Raw genomic sequence first — 20,754 nt, forward strand, 5'->3', positions numbered from 1 at the left:
GTTGGTCTCCCATGAGTTTGGAAAAGTCCATCTGGGGCCGCCCAAATGAAAAGAAACCAGGTCCCCTTGCCACTGTACAGGGACCTATGCCTAGAACTGAAGGAGGCCTTGAGAATTGTTCCAAATGCGGGGCCAAGAAACAGACCAGGATTCTAGGCCACATCACACTCGGGGCCTCCCAAAACTCAGGAGGCGGTCCCATAGCTACTCCGCAAAACCAAAAACAAGGAGATAATAGTGCAACTTGAACTGTTGCTTTAAAAAACAAAACAAAAAAAACCCAAAGATAGGCTTTCCTTAAGGAAGAGGGTCTGAAAGACAATGCTGATGGGACTCTCTGGACACCTGTCACCACTTTGTTCCTGAACAGGTGTGTGACCTGGGCAGAAGGTGCTGCCACGGGGTGGGCTAGGTTGAGCTGAGCTCCCCCCCAAGTCTCTGGATGCGACAGGCGAAGCTCACTGCTTGCCAGCCTGTCGGCCTGGCTTCTTCTCCTGCTGACCCCTGCCGGTGCCTGGGATCCCACCACGGCCACGACCACCAAACACACCTGTGGGCAGAGAGAGGGGTTGCATGAACCCAGGGCTGGATTTTGGTGCTCTAAGACTTGGAGCCTGGCTATCTGATCCTTCTGCACCTATACTCTTGTCTGCAAGGTGAGGGCATGGGGTGGGATGGAGTGTCTGCCCAGGCAGGTACAGTGACTCTTCCAGAAGGTTCTTCCTGTCCTTAGGAGCCTTGAGTGTCTGGGGGAGGGTAGGGGAGACCTTGGGGCTTGGCTCCTGGGAAAGATCCTCCCCAGAAGCCCAGATGGGGGTGTCACTGGAAAAGACAAAGCCCGAGGGCCTCTAGGAGGAGGGAGGGGCAGACAGAGGGACCGAGGCCCCCAATTTCACTAGCTGCTCACATTTGCTTGCCAGAAAAGAAAAGGGGGCAGAGGGGAATCCCCATCCGGTCTAGATCTTGAGACCCTCTCAGTTCTTGTTGGTGCTTTCTGACCTCAACATGACCGGGGCAGGAAGAGGGCAGTGGGTTAGGAGTGGTGATGATCTTAACCAGTCCATGAGCAGCACCCTTAAAGCTTTAGGTAAGTGGGCTGGGTGTGTGAAGGTTGCTGCCATGAGCACGGTGACAGCATCGGCCAGGAATGTCAATACCAGGCTTGGACCTGGAGCAGGAGATAAGGGAGGGAAGAGGGACCCACCTCGCCCAGCACCCCCCATGCCACGGCCCTTCTGTTGCTTCTGCTGCTGCAGGCCACCACGCCCACGGCCCTTGGCCACCACCTCATCCTTGACCATGTCGATGATCTCGTCTGGGATGCGTAGGTACTTGATGGTGCTGCCGCGAATGTAGCACTCAGGCATCCTCCAGAACTTGTCCCCATCCTGTAGAAGGGTGGGTGCTGGTCACAGGGGACATTGGGTAGCTGCCACCCTTACAGGACCAATGCCTGGCTCCTGCCGCCCGCCCTGGAAACTTTGAGTTCTTGGTTCCAGGGACCCAATCCAATGGGCGGGGGTGAGGAGGGACAGATGGAATGTAGGCTGTGCCCCCTCCCTGCCACCCTCCTGCAAGTAGAGTTCAGACAGACACAGGATAATTCCCAGTGCCAGCGCTGGTCCCAGCTGCATTCTCACCCTGCTCTCTATACCAGGACCAGGGAGGCTGCCCCCTCCTAGATGCTAGGTAGGCACCCACTCTGCAGCCCACAGTCATTTACAGGTGAGGGTGGTGGAAGCCATACCAGTTGAACAGGCAATCACTGACAACTTGCCTATGGTCTGGAGACTTCTAGAAAATCCCAGCTGCCGTGGCTTCTGACTCAGTGATCCCACATTAGGAGTGGATACGGGTATACTTGCAACTCTATTTGTGGCCCTATCTCATCTGTCATAGCTGGACTAGAAATGGTCTGGGTGCCCTCGGAGTACCCCGAGATAGACTATGAACAGAAAGTGGAGCACAAAGGAACATCCAGGGGCACTGAGGTCCCCATATTGTCCTGCCAGAGTGGGAGGGGGAGGCCTTGGCGAGGCAGGCAGTTCAGGCAGAAGCCTGATGTGTGAGCATGGACTGCCCCAGGGGCAGCGGATAGCCCTGACTGGCCAGAAGCAGGTGACTCCCCAGAACTGCTATCCTCACCACTGGTTAATTTGTGGGTCACTGCCAGGATGGTGGCCTGAAACTCTTGGGAACTGCCCCCCACCCCACACTTTGAGTCTCGGCCGCTTGTGGCCTGGACACCTGTCTCACACCCACCCCAGCCCTCTATGGAAGCCAGACCTTGTCTGGACAGATAGCAGCAGAGGCTGGTGGGGGATAGACCTGCGCTGGAGCAATGCCAGCCTCACCCGAGGGTGGGGAGGCAAAGCCACACCCTTGGAGGTCAGAGTGGATGCTGACGGACACCGGTGAGGTAGAGCGGTAGTGGACCACGGCCCTGCTCAGCACCCCTACAAGTGCAGAGTCCAGGTTCTCTGAGGGCCTTGAAAGGCCAGCCCCTCCCTTCATATTCCCCTATTCTGGTACCCCCAGGTCCTAACTCTATAACCCAGAGGATTACAAGTGCTAGGTGTGTGTGAACAGTACCCCAGCTCTGTCTACAGGTCTCAAGGGCCCCACACATCGACTAGCAAGCGTTTCGGGCCAAGTGTTCACCTCCAGCCACACTAGTCCTCCAAGTCCTCCCCTACTGGCCCCGGTTAGGGCTGGTGCTCACCCGGGACGTGCAGATGACCTCCCGCAGGTTGATGTTCATCCAGTTGTCACAGCTCACCAGGTGCCCATTGTAGGTCTCCCCGTTCTTCAGCTCCACCAGCTGGAAGAGACCTGGCTGCTCAGTGCACCTGCTGGCCTGGGCTCCTCATGCAGGCCCCGAGGCCCCAAAGCCCAAGCTCAGATCACCAGGTACTGTTTCCTCCTGTACTTCTCGGGGGTGGGGGGTGGTTCAGGTGGTCCCTGGGGACACCAACAGTTAAGCTCTCAACTACTAGCCGAAAAGTTAGTGGTTTGAACATATCCAGAGATGCTTCACAAGTCAGGCCTGGCAAACTGCTTCCTAAAGGTCACAGCCTTGCAAAAGCCTACGGAGCACACTTGTACTCTGCACACATGGGGGCGCTGTAAGTCAGAACGAAGTACAGAGCAACTAACAAGTGCACACCCAAGAAAGATGAAGACTAAATATGTTTAAGACTGCCCACTGTAACATTATTCATAATAGCTGAAAGGTAGGAACAATCCCAGTGCCCACTGATGAACGGATGGATAAACGCCCACAAGATCTACCCACTTCATGGAGTGTTACTCAACCGTAAACAGGAATGAAGCCTTGATGCCTGCTGCAACGTGGGTGAGCCTCGGAAAGACGTGCAGCAAAAGGCAGACAAAAGGCCACATACTGTATGATAAGAAACTCCGGGGAGGCCCGGGTGCAACCAGTAAACACTCAAAGTCAGATTCCATTGATGGGGAATGTCCAGAACAGTCAAATCCGGGTAACTCCATGGAGACAGAGAGTAGATTAGGGGCAGGGGCAGGGGAGCAGCTGCGCAGGGATCTGGGGTTTCCTTTTAGGGAGACGAAAGGTTCTAGAGTTAGATGTGGATGATGGTGGCACAACCCACAAACACACTAACTGCCACTGAGCTATGCATCAAAGAAAGGCTGGGTCTCCTGGTATGGGGACCTTAATTTAAAAACCTGAAAGGTAACTACTCACACTCCCTTGACATTGGTGGTGGGACATGTATGGCCCAGGAACTGGTTAATTGGCTGGGATAGGAATGATGGGGAGCTTCCACAGCCCCCAGGAGCTGCTTTAAGCAATGTGTCCCTTCAGCAAACACCAGAAAATCACACAGGCAGCACAGCAGCCAGGACAATGTGGGGAGGAGCTGCTTTGTGGAGCCAACAGGCAGCCCACAGCCTGTTGTGTCTCCTCCCCTCTCCCAAGGCTCTCCCCAGAGGCAGCACACTCACCATGGGGTGATTCTGAGCCGTCTTCAGCAGTGACAAGGGGAGCTGAAAGGCAAACAAAAGGCATGAGACTAATGGCTCTGACCCTGGGATTGGGGTCCGATGTCAGTTCCCTGGCCCTTGGCTGTCCACCACTCAAACCACAGAATCCTCAGCTCCTCACGCAGCACCCCGACCGCCCCTTCCCCACTTTCAGAAGGGCAGCCATCTAGTCCTCGGGCTGCCCACCTCAGCTTTTAGTAACTCCCCTCTAAGGTGGTAAGTGGAGTCCTGGTATGGTGCTGCAGGATAATGCACTGGACTGGAAGGTCGGAAGTTCAAACTCACCAGCTGCTTCTCACAAACTCTATACAGGATCACTGTGTGTTGGAACTGACTAGTTGGCACTTAACTACAAGAAGGTTGTAAACATGCCACAGGGTCCAACAATCTCTGAGAAGTATCTATGCTGACAAAGGTCTGGGCCCTTCATGGTCAGTGTTGTGTCATACCCACTTTACAGATGAGAAAACTGAGATTCAGGAACTTGCCTGGGGTTGAAGAACCAATGGAGGGTGAGCGTAGGTCAAAGCTACGCTCATCCTATCTGAAACCACCTCCCCAACCAGATGGTGAGTAACTGCCAGGAATACCTGGTGAAGTCTGCTCTCAGGAGGCAACCCGAGAGCTGGGCTTTCATTGCCAGAAACCCAAGTGAGAGATGAGGGACATTTCAGAAAAAGCCTATGGTTATTCCAGCTGAAGGCTGAATAGGATGAGACTGTGTTATGTATGATTCACCCAGATATTGTGCCTCTCTACCCCAGCTACCATTTTGTGGTACTTGGTGCAGTGGGTTAAGGACTGGGCTGATAATCTAAATGCCAGCAGCTGCAGATGAAAGCCTCAGAAACCTGATGGGGTCGTTCTGGTGTGTCCTGTGGGGCTGCCAGGACTCAGAACTGACTTGAGGGCAGTGCGTTTGTTTGGTTTTGGTGACGGTGGAAGCTATGCCATTTGTATCTCAAATACTAGCAGGGCCGTCTGTGCTGGACAAGTTTCAGAGGCGCTTCCAGACTACAGCAGCCTAGAGGGAAAAGCCTACTGCTGCCAATCAGCCAATGCGAACTCCATAGGTGACAAGAGGACACTGACTTCGGGTACATCATCGGAGGGTGCCATGTGTGAACAAGGCCAGCAAGGTCAAGGGCAAGATGGACTGGCACAGAAGTTTCAACAATGGCTGTGACCAGGAGGATGCAGGAGAGGGAGACTCTGTTATACACAGGGTCCCCATGAGTCAGAGTGGACTCGGTGGCAGTTCCCTACCTGGTAAGGAAAACATCCAAATGCTTTCTTTCTCCATCACGGAATTTCCTTTTCAATCTGTCTTGTTGCCATGCAGTTGATTCTGGCTCATGGCAACCCCATGTGTACCCCAGAGCGGAACTGCTCCATAGGGTTTTTCTTTTGGAAGCAGACTGGATCAGCCTGTCTCCCGACATCCCTCTAGGTGGGTTCAAACTGCTAACCTTTTGGCTAGTGGCTGAGTGCTTCACTGTTTGCACCACCCAGGGGCTCCCCGGAATTCCTATTTTATGATGAACATGTAGTTCTTTTATAGATTAACTGGGGTGTGGGGGGAATCGACCCCTCATTTGGCAAATACAAAAGGCCTTCTACACACCATCCATTCTGATGACTGCGATTTAGACCACGTACATCTGGCCTAGCCAACACTTTGGGGTTCCTAGCCTGCCACTGGGTCCACAGGCCCTTTGGCAGTGGCTTCTCTGGGGCAGCCCTGTGAGTGGGCTTCTGCTCCTACTAGCATGCTGAGTGGAGGGGCTGGAGGGGACCCTGAGGCCTTTCTTAAGAGCTGCATGTGGGAGGAGGCAGACCGCACCAGCAGGAAGCCAGGCCCCAGTCCACTTCCTCAGCTGGCTTCCTGGAAGGCCAGATAAGGAGGAAGCAGGGGTGGCTGCCTCATGTGAAGCTAAAGGAGGGCAGTCGGCCCAGCTGTGTTTCCCCAAAACCAGCTGCTGTGAAGTTGACGCTAACTCAGAGTGACCTCACGTGTATTAGAGTAGAACTGCGCCCCATAGGGTTTTCAGTGCCTGAGTTTTGGGAAGCAGATCACCAGGCCTTTATTTTGAGTGTGTCTGAGTAGACTGGAAGCACCAACCTCTCCACTGGCAGCCAAGCGCATAACTATGCACCACCAAGGAACTCCCCACTTCTGCTGCATCAGCTCCAAGTGAGTGTGGGAACCGTGTCCACACCCCCCTCGACAGCAGCAAGGGGCTGCTTTCCTGTGTATGTGGACTCCGTGGGATGGGACCAAGACTGTCACAGTGGGGAGCCGGTCAGGCTGGCTCTGGAAGACAGCCACAACCCCCTCACTTCACCAGAAGGGGCCTGGCCAGGCTCTGGGAATGCTGAGGGCGGCTTCTTGTGCTGGTCACACAATACTCACACCTGTGATGGTCACCCTCAGGCCACCACCTGTCCCAACAGTCAGGGAGGACAGTCCCCTTCCTCCCAGGTGGAGGGAATGTCAGGGAGCTAAATGGCGTCAGCTGAGCCCTGCTCTCTGCCCTCCTACAGGCTTCTCCACCCAGGCCCGCCCAGCGCCCGCCACAATGCCTCCTGCGCCCACACTAGTCCAGGTCACCTGCCCTGCCCCTCCCAGCCCAACTAATGGTTGTCTCCCACACACTCTAATAACCCCATCCAGGAGCTGAGCTTTCCACTCTCCAAGTATTGCTGCTGTTTGTCACCATCTTCGAGTCTCTAATTATCTTGTTTGTTTATCACCTGTCTCCCTGGCTGGACTGGAAACGCCAGCTCCCTGCTAGACTGGAAAACTCCAAGGGCGGGGCTGTGCTGAATTGCGTGCCCGGCACAGGAAAGGAACCAGGTAAACATTCACTGAATAAAGCCATGGGAGGGAAATACCCACTCCCCAAGGAAGCAGGTAGGGCGGGTGGCTGTATGGTCCCTTCACAGAGAAGCAAAAAGGACTTAGATGGGAGACTACCACCCATCTGTTGATTGTGGTAGGTACTCTGGGGGCTTGCATGTTGCTGTGATGCTGGAAGCTATACCACAGACATTTCAAATACCAGTCCGGTCACCCAGAGCGAACAGGTTTCAGTGGAGCGTCCAGACTAACACAGGCTAGGAAGAAAGACCTGGCAATCTACTTTGAAAAGTAGCCAATGAAAACCCCATGATGACACGAGAACACAGTCTAATTGGCTTGCTTTTTTGGCCTTATCATCAGGAAGGATCAATTTATAGGGAAAGACATCATGTTTGGTGAAGGGTGAGGGAGCCCCTCAGTGAGAGGACTGTCAACGACACAGGGCCAGGCTGTATATAGGGGTGCCAGGAGTCAGGGTTGACTCAATAGCAGCAAATGACAACAGCCACAGACGGGGAGCAGAAGTGCCAGAATTAGGCTGCGGGACCCCCGGCTGGGGCAGTGGTCCCATCGTATTGCCTCTATCACCACACTGCCTTGGAAAGGTAAAGGCTGGGTCCTCCAGGACTTGAAACCCCATAGGGAAGATGAGGCATGAAAAAGTGTCTGAAAAAGAGGCTGGTTCAAGGGAGGCAGGGCCACCAGGAGGTGGAAAAGTCACAAAAATGTCAGGAGAGAACTTCCTCCTTCTTTAGAACTCTGGGGCCAGGAGCTCAGGTCCACACCCACAGAGGATGAGTCCCAATGACCCCTCATCCAGGAAGCCCACTGGAAGTTCAGGAGGGACCTTCCCTCCAGCCCACCTCTAACCACAGGGCAAATGCATTTCTACACGTCCACTTTCTGTGCTAGGAAACTCCAGGAGGGTGGAGGCTCCAGGACGCTCAGAGAGACCCTGTGGTAGGTCCCACGTCCTTCAGTGGCACAAGCAAGTTTTGCTTAACTACTAATCTACGGGTAAGAGGTTCAAACCCACCCACGGGTGCTGTGAGAGACCTGGTGATGTGCTTCTGTCCAGATTTCAGCCAAGAGAACCCTAGAGAGCACAGTTCTAAAGCACATGGTGTCCTCACGAGTCCAAACCGACTCCACTCCACAGCGCTGGGATTAAAACAAAGATCTTGCCTCGGGAAGTTTAAAGACCTGGTCCTTCCAGTTCTGCCCAAGCCCTTGGGCCATCTGTCTCCCTTCTCTAGGTCTCCAAATCAGCCAGCAGGATTTAGGGCTAGTATGAATTTTTGGTGTGGGGCTGTGGGTTAATGCGCTGGACTGCAAAGTCATTTGAACCACAAGGTCGGTGGTTCAAGCTCACCAGCCACTCCTTGGAAACCCTATATAGGGTCGCTATGGGTCAGAACCAACTTGATGGTACTTAACAACAACAACTCTTGAGAAGCACAAAGGGACACCTTGAGGGCCACCTGCGTCCAAAATTCCCAACTTATTCCAGAGTGGACAGAAATCACTTCTTCACAGCGGGCCTCGATTTCTCTCCCCCAATACTAGGCAGGCAGTCAGGTTATCTCCCAGGAAGCTCTCAGTGCTGACATCCCCGTGCATTTCCCTGCCTTTGAGGGGAGGGCACGTTTCCCTCCGCTTGACTTCAATAGTTCTGTGAACCCGGAGGATGCATTTGGTCAACTCTGAGCTTTAATCCACCCGGGAATGACATGCTGTGTGACCCAGGGAGAGGCAATAACTTTTCTGGACCTTTTCCTCCTCTGAAAACGTGAGGCACAGGATGGGATGCTGTTAATACACTGAGCACCTTCCAGCCCGGAAATCCCCGGAACCCATTTAATTGGAAAGCTCACAGCGGTCCCCTGCTTTCCTACATCCTATTTTCCATTCTATACGCTCAGAGTTCCTTCCCAGCCTGAAAACCCATTCTGCAGCATTCAAGGTGTACTGGGCGGATTCACGCCCGCTGAAGCCTCAGTTTCCCTCTCTGCGAAATGGAAAGGCTGTAGTTAAGCCGCTATGCAATGATTCCATGTCTTTTTGCTCTAAAGTGCTCTAGAAAGACGTGTTGGGGACCTGGGAGAGCCACCTGCCCTCCCGGCCTGTTTCCCGCCTCGGACCGAAGGGCGGGGCTCCAAGCACAGAGTGCATGCTCGCCCCACGCCGCCCCGAGGGTCCCCAGCAGCCGCGCCCATGCCTCCCGGCGAACCCCCGCCATCGCAACGAAACCATCGCCTCCCCCTCACCATGGTACCGGCGGGGACCGGGTTCGCCGGCCACTTCCGCCGCTGCCGCTGCTCGTGCCGTTAGCAGCCTAGCTACGCGCCACTAGGCTAAAAAGGATTGGCAGAGACATGAACCAATCACCGTGGATCTTGGGAGCAACTACCCAATCCTTGCGGAGAGGGACGGAACCTAGTGGCCACGGAGGGCGGGGCGAAGCCGTGTTCCCCATTGGAGAAGCCGTCAAGTGCTACTATAAGTGCTGGGAAAAGGCGTGAAACAAGGAGCGCCAGTGCAGGGGGCATTGTGGGTAATGACGCATGCGCAACGTGACGCCCTCGCCAGTCTCCTGGGCGCCACGCTGTGGGCAAAATCAACATTGCTTTCTGTTTGTAGATGAGAAATTTAAGTGGTTGTTGTTAAGTGCCATCTAGTCCTTCCGGTTTCGGGTTTACCAAGAACTTCTTGTGGTTAGCAGTCCAGTGTTTATCCTACAGCCCCACACCAGGAGGTGGGTCCAATGTTGCTCTTTGGGGGTCCATAGTCTTCTCATGATCGAAGTTGATACTTATTCAGAGCACGTGTTTTGGTAGCTTAGAACCCATTCTCACCTTTCAGAGACCGAATTTACTCCACTATGAAATAGGTATCATAATAGGATCTGCTCTAGAAGGTGACTGTTATTAAGTGCCTAAGTGCCGTGGAGTTGGTTTACACTCATAGTGACCTGTATAGGGTTTGAACTGCTGTCTTTGTGGTTCGCAGTCCAGTGCTGATCCTACAGCGCGAAGTGGCAGTGCGGATGAAACGAGTTAAGCCATGAAAAAGCACTTAGAACAAAATCTGACAATAGTAAGAGTATGTAGCAAATACACTTACTATCTGGCAATTAATATAGGTGTATGCAGCAAATATTTCTTGAGCACAAATCAAAGGAGGCAAAACACCCGGCTTTCCAGTGGCCTTGTTGTTGTTGTTGTTAAGTGCCGTCGAGTCGGTTCCGACCCATAGCGACCCTGTACAGGGTTTCCGAGGGTGTAAATCTTTACGGGAGTAGAAAGCCTCATCTTTCTCCAGTGGCCTTAGGAGCCAGTCAATACAATGATAAACAGGCACATATTTTACTTTCCTGGGGCTGCCATAACAAAATGCCACAAACTTAGTAGCTTTAAGACACCAGTAATTGATTCTCTCCCAGTTCTGGGGCCTTCTGAAGGCTTTCCATCTCCCTTCTTTTATAAGCACACTTGCCATTGGATTTCCACCACCTATCAGTCAGTGTGCTGCTGTGATCCTGAAAGTTAGGAATTTTCAATACCAGAACCCATAGTAGATAGGTTTTGGTAGAGCTTTCCAGAAAGAAAGGTGGGCTACTTCTAAATGGTTAGCCACTGAGAACCTTGTGAAGAGTAAGTAGTGCAGTGTTATCTGATACAGTGCTGAAAGATGAGCTCTTCAGGTTGAAAGGCACTCAAAATACCACTGGGAAAGAGTTACCTCCTCAAAGGAGAGGTGACCTTACTGACATGGATAGAGTAAAGCTTTCAGGACCTTTACCTTTAGAGTAAAGCTTTCAGGGCACAACTCAAAATCACCTGGTGATCTCCTTTAGAAATCCAGCCAATGAAAATTCTATAGACCACAAAAGAACATTAACCAATGCCTTTACTTTGGAGATGTCATCAGGAGGGATCAATCACTGGAGGGGACATCATGTTTGATTGAGAGGGCCGGCAAGGGTGAGGGAGAGCCTCATTGAAGTGGATTAACCCAGTAGTCACAACAATGGATTCAACCATGCCAGTGATCATGAGGCTGTCACGGGACCAGGTAACATTTCATTCTGTTGTATGTAATGTCCATCAGTGAATTAGAGTCATCTAGATGGCAGGTCTCTATCTAGGTATTAATCTTTGAATTTAGAGTGAGTTCCAAATTCAGGATGAATCTCATTTGGAGATCATTTCATTACATCTGCAAAGATCCTATTTTTGAGCATGGTCTCATTCACAGGTGCTTGTGGTTAAGACTTGGACATCTTTTTACTAGTCAGCACAAAAGAGGGACACCCTTAATGAGCTGGATTGAGGAAGTTGTTGCAATAATGGGACGAAACATTTCACCAATTGTAAGGATGGTGCAGGAGCTGGTAAGGTTTGGTTCTGTTATTCATCAGGTCATTATGAGTGGAGAATTGACCCGATGACACCCAATAAGAAGATCCCTGTTGTTGTTGTTGTTGTTGTTGTTGTATGCCATTGAGTTGATTCCAATTTATAGTGAATCCCGATGACAGAGTAGAACTGCCCCATAGGGTTTACTGCCCCATAGGCTGTAATCTTTACTGAGTCCTGATGTGGCACTGTGGGCAAGTGCGCCAGACTACAAAACCCTTTGAACTGAAAGTTCAAGCTCACCAGCTGTTCTACGGAAACCCTATACAGGGTTGTTATGAGTTGGAAACGACTCGACGACAATCATAAACAACAGCATAGGGTTGCTATGAGTCAGAAACAACTCAACAGCATACAGTAGCAACAACAATGATTAATGCCACCATCCGTTGTCTGTCTGTCTGTCTTACTATGATGACTTAGGTGTTGCTATGATGCTTCAACAATGGACTCAAACATAGCAACAATTGTGAGGATGCCACAGGACTGGAGAATGTTTTGTTCTGTTGCACACTGCAGTCTTTATGAGTCAGGGCTGATTTGATGGCACGCTACTGCCACTGGTATTTCAGATACCAACAGCGTCACCCACGGTGGACAGATTTTAGCAGAACTTCCAGACTAAGAGAGACTAGGAAGAAAGTCCTGGAGATCAACTTCCAAAAATCAGACAACGAAACCAAATGGGCCACAACATAATCTTGTCTAATATGGTGCTGGAGTCCTGGTGTAGCGATGTAGGATAAGCACTCAACCGCAAGGTCAGTTTGAACCACAAGGTCTGCAGTTCGAACTTACCAGCCGCTTCTTGGAAACCCTATATAGGGTTGCTATAAGTTGGAACCAACTCGACTTAACAACACCTCTATGGTGTTGGAAGATGAGCTCTCCAGGTTGGAAGGCACTAAGAATGCACAAGGTCTTTAACAGTGAACTTGCATGTACCAACAATTGTCAAGATGGTGCAAGACTGGACAGTGTTTTGTTCTGTTGTACGGGGGGGTCCCCAAGAGACAGACCAACTAACAATAACATTGAATAATGACAGTGAACATCTTTTCATGAGATTATTGGTCATTTGGAGGTCCTGTAGGATAAGCACTGGACTGCTGACCATAAGATTAGCAGTTCAATCCCACCAGCCACACCTCGGGAACCTTATACAGGGTCTCTATGAATCAGAACCGACTAGATGGCACTTGCTGTTGTCAGGTGCCATCGAGTCAGAACCGACTCATAGCGACCCCACGCACAGCAGAACGAAACAATGTCCGATCCTGGGCCAACCTCACTGCCGCTGCCACACTTGAGTCCATCAATGATGCCACCTGGCCAATCCATCTCGTTAGGGGTCTTCCTCTTTTTCGCTGACCCTCCACCTTACCCAGCATGACATCCTTCTCCAGCGACTGTTTCCTCTGGACAATATGTCCAAAGTATGAGAGATGAAGCTTAGCCATCCTGGCCTCCAAGGAGCACTCTGGCTGCACTTCTTCCAAAACAGATCTATTGGTTCTTTTGGCAGTCCATGGCACTTTCAGTATTCTCCTCCAGCACCACAACTCAAAGGCATCAATTCTTCTACGATCTTCCTTATTCACTGTCCAGCTTTCGCATCCATATGAGGCTATTGAAAACACCATGGCGTGGGTCAGGCGCACCTTGGTCCTCAAGCTGACATCTTTGCTCTTCAATACTTTAAATGGCACTTAATGACAATAAAATAACACTGGTCGTTTGTATGTCTTCTTTGGATTAATATCTATTCAAGTCTTTTGTCTATTTTTTAATTGAGTTTTTTTCCTGATTTTTCTATGTCCAGGATCTTTCTCTGTATGCTACTGGGAAACTCCTATTCATCCTTAAAAACTCTGCTTGGGTGACCCCGTGTGGTGTACTCTGGTAACTGCAGTTTGTCTGCCCTTTGTAGAGAAGTGCTGTGGCGTCGTTGGACTCATGACAACCCTGTACAGGATTTCCAAGGAGCAGCTGGTGGGTTTCACCTGTTGACCTTGTGGTTGGCAGTCCAGTGCTGATCCTACAGTGCCACACCCTTTGTGGCTGGGTGCCTTCAAGTTGGTTAGACTCATATCGACCCCACCTGGTCCTGAGCAATATTCACAATTGTTAGTGTGTTGGCGCCATTGTTGTCATTGAATCAATCCATTTCATTAAGGGTCTTCTTCTTTTTCACGGACTCTCAACTTTACTAAGCATAATGTCCTTCTGTGAGTACTGGTCCCTCAATATTGTTGCTGTTCTTGTTAGGTGCCATCAAGTCGGTACCGACTCATAGTGACCTTATGTACAGCAGAACGAAACACTGCCTGATCCTGGACCAACCTCACTACTGTTGCCACGCTTGAGTCCATCGATGCTGCTACTTGGCCAATCCATCTCATTGGGGGTCTTCCTCTTTTCCTCTGACCCTCTACCTTACCAAACACGATATCCTTCTCCAGGGACTGGTCCCTCCTGACAATATGTCCAAAGTATGAGAGACGAAGTTTGGCCATCCTGCCCTCCAAGAAACGCTCTGGCTGCACTTCTTTAAAATGGATCGATTGGTTCTTTTGGCAGCCCATGGCATTTTCAATATTCTCCTCCAACTCCATAACTCAAAAGCATCAATTCTTCTATGGTCTTGCTTATTCACTGTCCAGCTTTCACATGCATATTAGATTATTGAAAATACCATGGCTTGGGTCAGATGCACCTTAGTCCTCAAGCTGACATCTTTGCTCTTCAACACTTTAAAAAGGTCTTGTGCAGCAGATTTGCCTAATGCAATATGTCGTTTGATTTCTTGACTGCTGCTTCCATGAGTGTTGATAGTTGATCCAAGAAGAATGAAGTCCTTGACAATTTCAATCTTTATTGACATATTATTATTGTTATAATATTGATAATATCAGTATTATTATTGTTAAATTCCAACTCATAGTAACCCTGTATAGAGTTTCCAAGGAGCAGCTGGGTGTGGATGGGTTTGAACTGCTGACTTGTGGTTAGAAGTCCATTGCTTATCCTACAATGCCACACCCTCAACATAGTAGTGGTTAATCAGAGTTCTAAATCTCCTTTGCCATAGTGACTGGTTCAAGGAGAGTTACATGATTTTGCCAAGTCCAATTAGAATCTCCTCTGGGAAGAATCCTGGGAATTGGGAGGGGAAAGAGCCCATTTTTACTGGATTGTTAAAATTCCATAAAAGTCCAGTGCCACCAGAATCTATCTTCTGGAAGAAGATTTCTGCAGAGCAGATCCAACACACACAGGACAGTAGAGCAGCTCAGTGGAAAGGACAGTTCCATAGTTTGAGCTCCTGGATCTAGCTATACCTGAAGCCATAGTCCTGACTTTCTGCGTATGGAAGTCCAAGCAATTTTCCTTTATTGTTCAATTCACTTGGAGTTTGGATTCTGTTCCTAGTGACTGGAAGAACCTGTACTAATACATACCTGTTCGGTGAACTCCTCTCTGACCCTCTCCCAAAGAAGCTGATCATTCCCTTTCTTATACTTTGAACTTCTGTACCTTGGGCTGATTTTAATCATCACATGGTTTGTGCCACATTGCCCTTTTATATCTAAACCCTCTCAACTCTGACTCATAGGAACCAAGATGGGAGGGTTTGTAGGGGCCACCACATGGGACAGTTCAGCCCAGATCCTGCTTCCTTCCCCGCATGGATGAGGGATGCAGACTCACCAAAGCTTTCCTGGGAGACATTTCTGGGATGGCAGAGCTGGAATGAGGTGATTGGGTACAGACGTGGCTATGTGTTCATTTTAGTCATGCCCTGTTTAACCCTGGCTCCAGTTGTACCTGACTTGTCAACGCTCATCCTTTTCAGTCCTTTAAACATTGGGTGGTGGTTGTTTACTGCTGTCAAGACAGCCCCAACTCATGACGACTCCGCATTCATGGAATGAAGTGCCACCTGTTTGTGCACCAGCTTCGTGATCAGCTGTGGACAGCCCACAGTGACCCATAGAGTTCTCATGGACTGCTTTTCCCTCTGCCTAGTCTGTCTTAGTCTGGAAGCTCCGCCAAAAACTGTTCAGTATCAGATCAACGAGCAAGTTTCCACTGATGAGTAGTGGTTTCAAATGAGGACCATTGGCCAGGAGTTGACGCTGGGTCTTTGCATAGAGGTTAAAAATTCTACCACTGAATCCACAATGGTCTGAGCCACAACCAATCGTGGGGATGGCATGGCGTCGGGCAGCAGTTTGTTCCATTGTGCAAGGGGTCCCTATGAATCAGGACAGCTAACAACAGCAAACACGGTCACATTTATAAGGTACTGAGGGTTAGGACTTCAGTTTATCTCTTAGAGGACACAATTCAGCCCACAACAGGGGACATGGGTTCTGATCTTGTCTGATTCCATATTCCAGAGTTGGGAGAAACAAAGTGATTCCGTAGGAATCCAGCGTGCTGGAATTCTTTAAGTGGAGAGTGGGCCTCCAGCCTGTGCTCAGCTCTTGCATATTAACTGAGCACCTGGAGAAAAGCAAGACCCAGCCTCAAAGTTCTCAGACCTAAGGCAAGGTGTGGGGACAGGATGGGAGCTGGGGGAGATCAGTGGTACGAAGACCCTCTGAAGGGCTAGTAGGGCAGGGTAGATGAAGGGAAGGTGTGGGCACAAGAGCCAATTGCTTTGGCTTCTGGCCTGAGCTCCCCAAAAGGCTTGTGGAGATCTCTCAGTAACTCATTTGGAGACAAAAGACATAAAAGATGCTCCATCATGCAGTTGTAACAAAAATATCACAAGTGGGGTTTTTTGAAGAACAGAAAGTTATTTTCTCAAAGTTCAGAAGGCTAGAAAACCCAATCCAGGCCCCCAACTTAGAGGAAGCCTCTCTCCGTTGGCGCTGAAGTCTCTTCTGTTTCTGTCCCTCGATCTTGGCCATCTCCATGCACAGCCCTCTCTGCCCACTGTGTTTCCTTGGTTCTGGTCACTGTCTGCTCCTTTTATATCTTAAAAGGGATTGGCTTATAACACACCCTATGCTGATATGGGCTCATTAATATAATAAAGAAACCCCTGTTCCCAAAAGGTGGCGTGGTTAGGATTGTTGTTGTTAAGTGCCATCAAGAGCGACCCCATATAGGGTTTCCAAGGAGCAGCTGGTGAGCTTGAACCGCTGACCTTGCGGCTCAAACGACTTTGCAGTCCAGCGTATTAACCCACAGCATCATGCCAGGACTCCTGGGTAGGATTACAACACATATTTTTGGAAGACACAGTCAACCCATAAATAGTCTTTAAAAGCCACATATCTGCAGGGCATTTTCAGAGACCTCGCCAGCTCCCTCTTGGCCTCCATTTACCTCCATGGAGTCCAAAGGAAGGGAACCCCAGTAGGGAGTCATGGGGCCCAAGGGGCCTTCTGTGGTGAAGTGAATTACTTAATGTGGTGCAGAACCAGGCAGTGTTTCGTTCTGTTGTGCATAAGAGTCACTATCAGTTGGTGCTGACTCGAAGGCTCCTAACAACAACAATCCATGCATGGTCTTGTAATTCCCACAGAAAGACTGGATGGAACTGTGCAGATATGGTGCTTGTTGCCAAAGGGATTGGATAGCTAATAATACAAATGGTTTTGGTGGTGATGTGCCATGGAGCTAGTTCCAACTCATAGCAACCCTGCATAGGGTTCCCGAGGCTGTAAATCTTTCCCAGAACAGAAAGCCTCATTTCTCTCCTGTGGAAAAGCTGATCATTTTGAACTGCTGAATTTGAGGTTAGCAGCCCGACTCGTAACCATTATACTACCAGAGCTCCTTAATAATACAAATAAGGTACTCATTATTTGGCATTCTTTTAAAATATTTTTTTAGTATATAGTTTCATTGCCATGGTTACAATCCCCTGCATGCATCATCAACCACTCAAAGGGTATACACTAAAAGCTTGTACCCCCCTGCCCCCCGTCGGTCGTCCGCACACAGCCCCTCTCTCTCTCTGGGTCTAAAGTCCCCAACAGCTCCATCTCTCCGTCATCGTCTCTGCCTCCATCTCAGGCATCACTGCTTCTCTGGGTAGGTTCCCGCTCTCCGCTCTTCACCCTTCATGGTCCCAGGGACCTCTGCTCCTAACTGAAAAGTTAATCACTCCCCCCCCCTTGCTACAAAACATCTCCCTTTACATTTCCAACCCTCACAAGCAGTCCTGATAACAATTATTCACTATTGTATCACAAGAGACCCATCCGCATTTCCTTTCATCAGCCCCACCTAGACAGATTGGATACTACTCAGTGGAGATTCCACCTTCTTCCACTCCCTCTGGATCTAGGTTCCCTCTTGAAAGCTTGTAAGCCACTCACTTCTTGTCTTTGTAGCCCCCCCATTTTGGGTAGCCAATGTCCAAGGTGCCCATCCCTGTCTACTCTGTGTATGGAAGGGGTAGGAATGATCCTTGCTGTAAAGGTTTGTTCCCTCTTTAAAGCTACTACATCCATAGGTGTAGGTCAAGTTCATCATATTGTATCAGATTACTCTTTTTCCCTCTTCTTTCTTCTTCTAGTTGAGCTCTGATCATCCAGTCATTGAAGCCAGGTTAAGTGCAAGTGTGGGTGTTCTTGTGCATATGCCCTCTCTTCTTATCAGCTGGACGCTTCACTCTCTGTGGCTATGTTACTGACTCTAGGCCCAAGAGTCCCCAGGTCTTGCCACACTGCTGGCCAGCCAGGTCTCCACCCGGGGTTCACAGGAGTCTATTGAACATTGTAGGGCTTAGCTTGCAGCTTCATTGCTGTTTTTCCCTTATCGGGATCAAATTGGATGTCAGAAGAGACTCTGAAACTTACTCTCCATCAGAGAGATGCTAAAGTGAATGGAAGAAATGAGAAAATAAAAGAACTGAACAGATAATTTCACAGGGCAGCTCGAGAAGACAAAATCAAGTATTTTAGTGCAATGTGCAAAGACCTGGAGTTAAAAAAACCTAAAGGGAAGAGCATGCTCAGTATTTCTCAAGCTGAAAGAAGTGAAGAAACAATTCAAGCTTTGTATTGCAATATTGAAGGATTCAATGGGCAAAATATTGAATGATGCAGAAAGGATCAAAAGAAGAGGGAAGGAATACACAGAGTCACTGTACCAAAATGAAATGGTCAATGTTCAACCATTTCAGGAGGTAGCATATGATCAAGAACCAATGGTCCTGAAGGAAGATGTCTAAGCTGCACTGAAGGCATTGGCAAAGAACAAGGCTCCAGGAATTGATGGAATACCAACTGAAATCTTTCAACAATCTGATGCAGTACTGTAGGCACTCACTCATCTAAGCCAAGAAATTTGGTAGACAAATTTACCTGGCCAACAGATTGGAAGAAATCGATATTTGTGCCCTACAAAGAGAGGTGATCCAACTGAATGTGAAACTCATTTGAGTAATATTATTAATATCACATGGAAGTAAAATTTTGCTGAAGATAATTGAAAAACAGCTGCAACAATACATTGGTAGGGAATTGCCAGTGGTTGTAGCTGGATTCATAAGAGCATGTGAAACTAGGGATATTATTGCTCATGTCAGATGGATCTTGGCTGAAAGCAGAGAATACCAGAACGTTGTTTACTTGTGCCTTATTGTTTATGCAATGGTTTTTGACTGTGTGGATCATGATAAGATATGGATAACATTGTGAAGAATGGGTATTCCAGAACACTTAATTGTGCTCAGGAAGAACCTGTGCACAGACCCAGAACAATAGAATACTGAATGGTTTTAAATCAGGAAAGATGTGTGTCAGGGTTGTATTCTTTCACCATACATATTCAATTTGTATTCTGTTTAAATAATCCAAGAAGCTGGATTACATAAAGAAGACTTTAGCATTACCATTGGAGAACGAGTCATTGACAACCTGAAATATGCAGATGATACAACCTTGCTTGCTTTCAGTGAAGAGGACTTTAAATACTTGATGAAGATCAAAGACCAGAGCCTTCAGTATGCCTTGCACCTAAATGTAAAGAAAACAAAAATCCTCACAACTAGACCAATAAATAACATTATGATCAATGGAGAAAAGATTGAAGTTGCCAAAGACTTCACTTTGCTTAGATCTACTATCAACACTCATGGAAGCAGCAGACAAGAAACCAAACAATGCATTGCATTGGGTAAATCTGTTGTACAAGACCTCTTTGAAGTGTTGAAGAGCAAAGATGTCAGTTTGAGGACTAAGGTGCTCCTGACCCAAGCCATGGTATTTTTGATCAACTTACATGCATGTGAAAGCTGGACAGTGAATAAGGAAGACTAAAGAATGATGGATGCATTGCAGTTATGATGTTGAATAAGAATATTAAAAGTAGCGTGGACTGCCAGAAGAACAAAACAATTTTTGTTGGAAGAAGTATGGCCACAATGTTCCTTAGAAGTGAGGATTGTGAGACGTTGTCTCTCATGCTTCAGATATGTTATCAAGAAGGACCAGACCGTGGAGAAGGATATCATGTTTGGTAAAGTGAAGGGTCAGCAAAAACGAGGAAGTACCCCAACAGCATGGATTGGTACAGTGGCAGCAGCAATGGGCTCAAGGATAACAACAATTGTGAGGAAGGCATAGGACCAGGCAGTGTTTCGTTCTATTGTGCATAGGGTCACTATGAGTCAGTACCAACTGGATGGCATCTAACACCACCAACAACATAGGGATAAAGTACCTCACTACCAAGAAGAAGCGCCAAGAGTAGAACAGATCCTCTGAACCCAGGGTCTCTGTGCTGAGAACCTCCTAGACCTGAGAGATAGTGAGTTGTAATACCAAAGAAGGCACAAGATGGCAAGAAGCAGGGGCAAGTCCAGCAAAGAAACAGTAACAACAGAACCAGGAGACCAGCATGAGATGGTGATAGACTTCCCAGTACAGGGAATGTGGACGCGCTGACCTCCAAAGCATGAGAGCTGAGAACTGATGGACAGGAGGCTTGCTGGATGATTAGGATGCCTCTGGGCAGAGAGAAAAAAGCTTTATAATACTTGACTGAGCCAGGCTAAGGACAGAGGGGCTTGTCCTTAGGGGGTTGAGAGAAGCCCTGCCTGGCAGAGAGGAGCTGTCCAGCACTGCAGAAAGGCCACTGCCTCCATGCTTCCTGATCCCAAGTTGTAGGCTGTTCCTGATCCTGAATTATGACCCGGAACTTCCCTAATAAACCTCATAATTGTGAGTATTGTCTGTGAGTTCTGTGTGACCACTGCAGTGCATTATTGGGCCCAGCAGAGAAGTGGAGACATTGTTATTTTTAAAAAAAATACACATTCTCTCCCACCTTGCCCAGTAGCCACTGGAAAAAACCTAGGGAGACTTTGAGACCCCAAGGGTAGGGGTCTGAGTCCAGGCCAGCGCCCCTGAAGACACCCCAGTGTTGTGGAGAGAGGAAAGTCAGGAAAATACTCAGCTTCTTTCCCCAGTTAGCCTTTGGTGT

General features: G+C 49.1%; 1 protein-coding gene across 1 annotated transcript; it reads right to left on the reverse strand.

The window, feature by feature from the left end:
* Positions 1-456: 456 nt before the first annotated feature.
* On the reverse strand, positions 457-9,198 carry LSM4 (LSM4 homolog, U6 small nuclear RNA associated (S. cerevisiae)). The gene is made up of 5 exons (XM_006876300.1): positions 9,154-9,198; positions 3,985-4,026; positions 2,723-2,821; positions 1,205-1,388; positions 457-550 (listed from the first exon to the last, which is right to left on the reverse strand). The coding sequence occupies exons 1-5, from the start codon at positions 9,154-9,156 to the stop codon at positions 459-461; spliced, it is 420 nt and encodes a 139-aa protein (XP_006876362.1). The 5' UTR covers positions 9,157-9,198; the 3' UTR covers positions 457-458.
* Positions 9,199-20,754: the final 11,556 nt, after the last annotated feature.

The sequence above is a fragment of the Chrysochloris asiatica genome, unplaced genomic scaffold, assembly GCF_000296735.1.
Source record: "Chrysochloris asiatica unplaced genomic scaffold, ChrAsi1.0 scaffold00374, whole genome shotgun sequence".
Lineage (NCBI taxonomy): Eukaryota > Metazoa > Chordata > Mammalia > Afrosoricida > Chrysochloridae > Chrysochloris > Chrysochloris asiatica.

Coding starts and splice junctions, on each gene's coding strand:
- LSM4 (XM_006876300.1), bottom strand. Junction 2,822..3,984: donor CGGCTCAGAATCACCCCATG/GTGAGTGTGCTG, acceptor GGTCTCTTCCAG/CTGGTGGAGCTGAAGAACGG. Junction 1,389..2,722: donor AGGTCATCTGCACGTCCCGG/GTGAGCACCAGC, acceptor ACCCTTCTACAG/GATGGGGACAAGTTCTGGAG.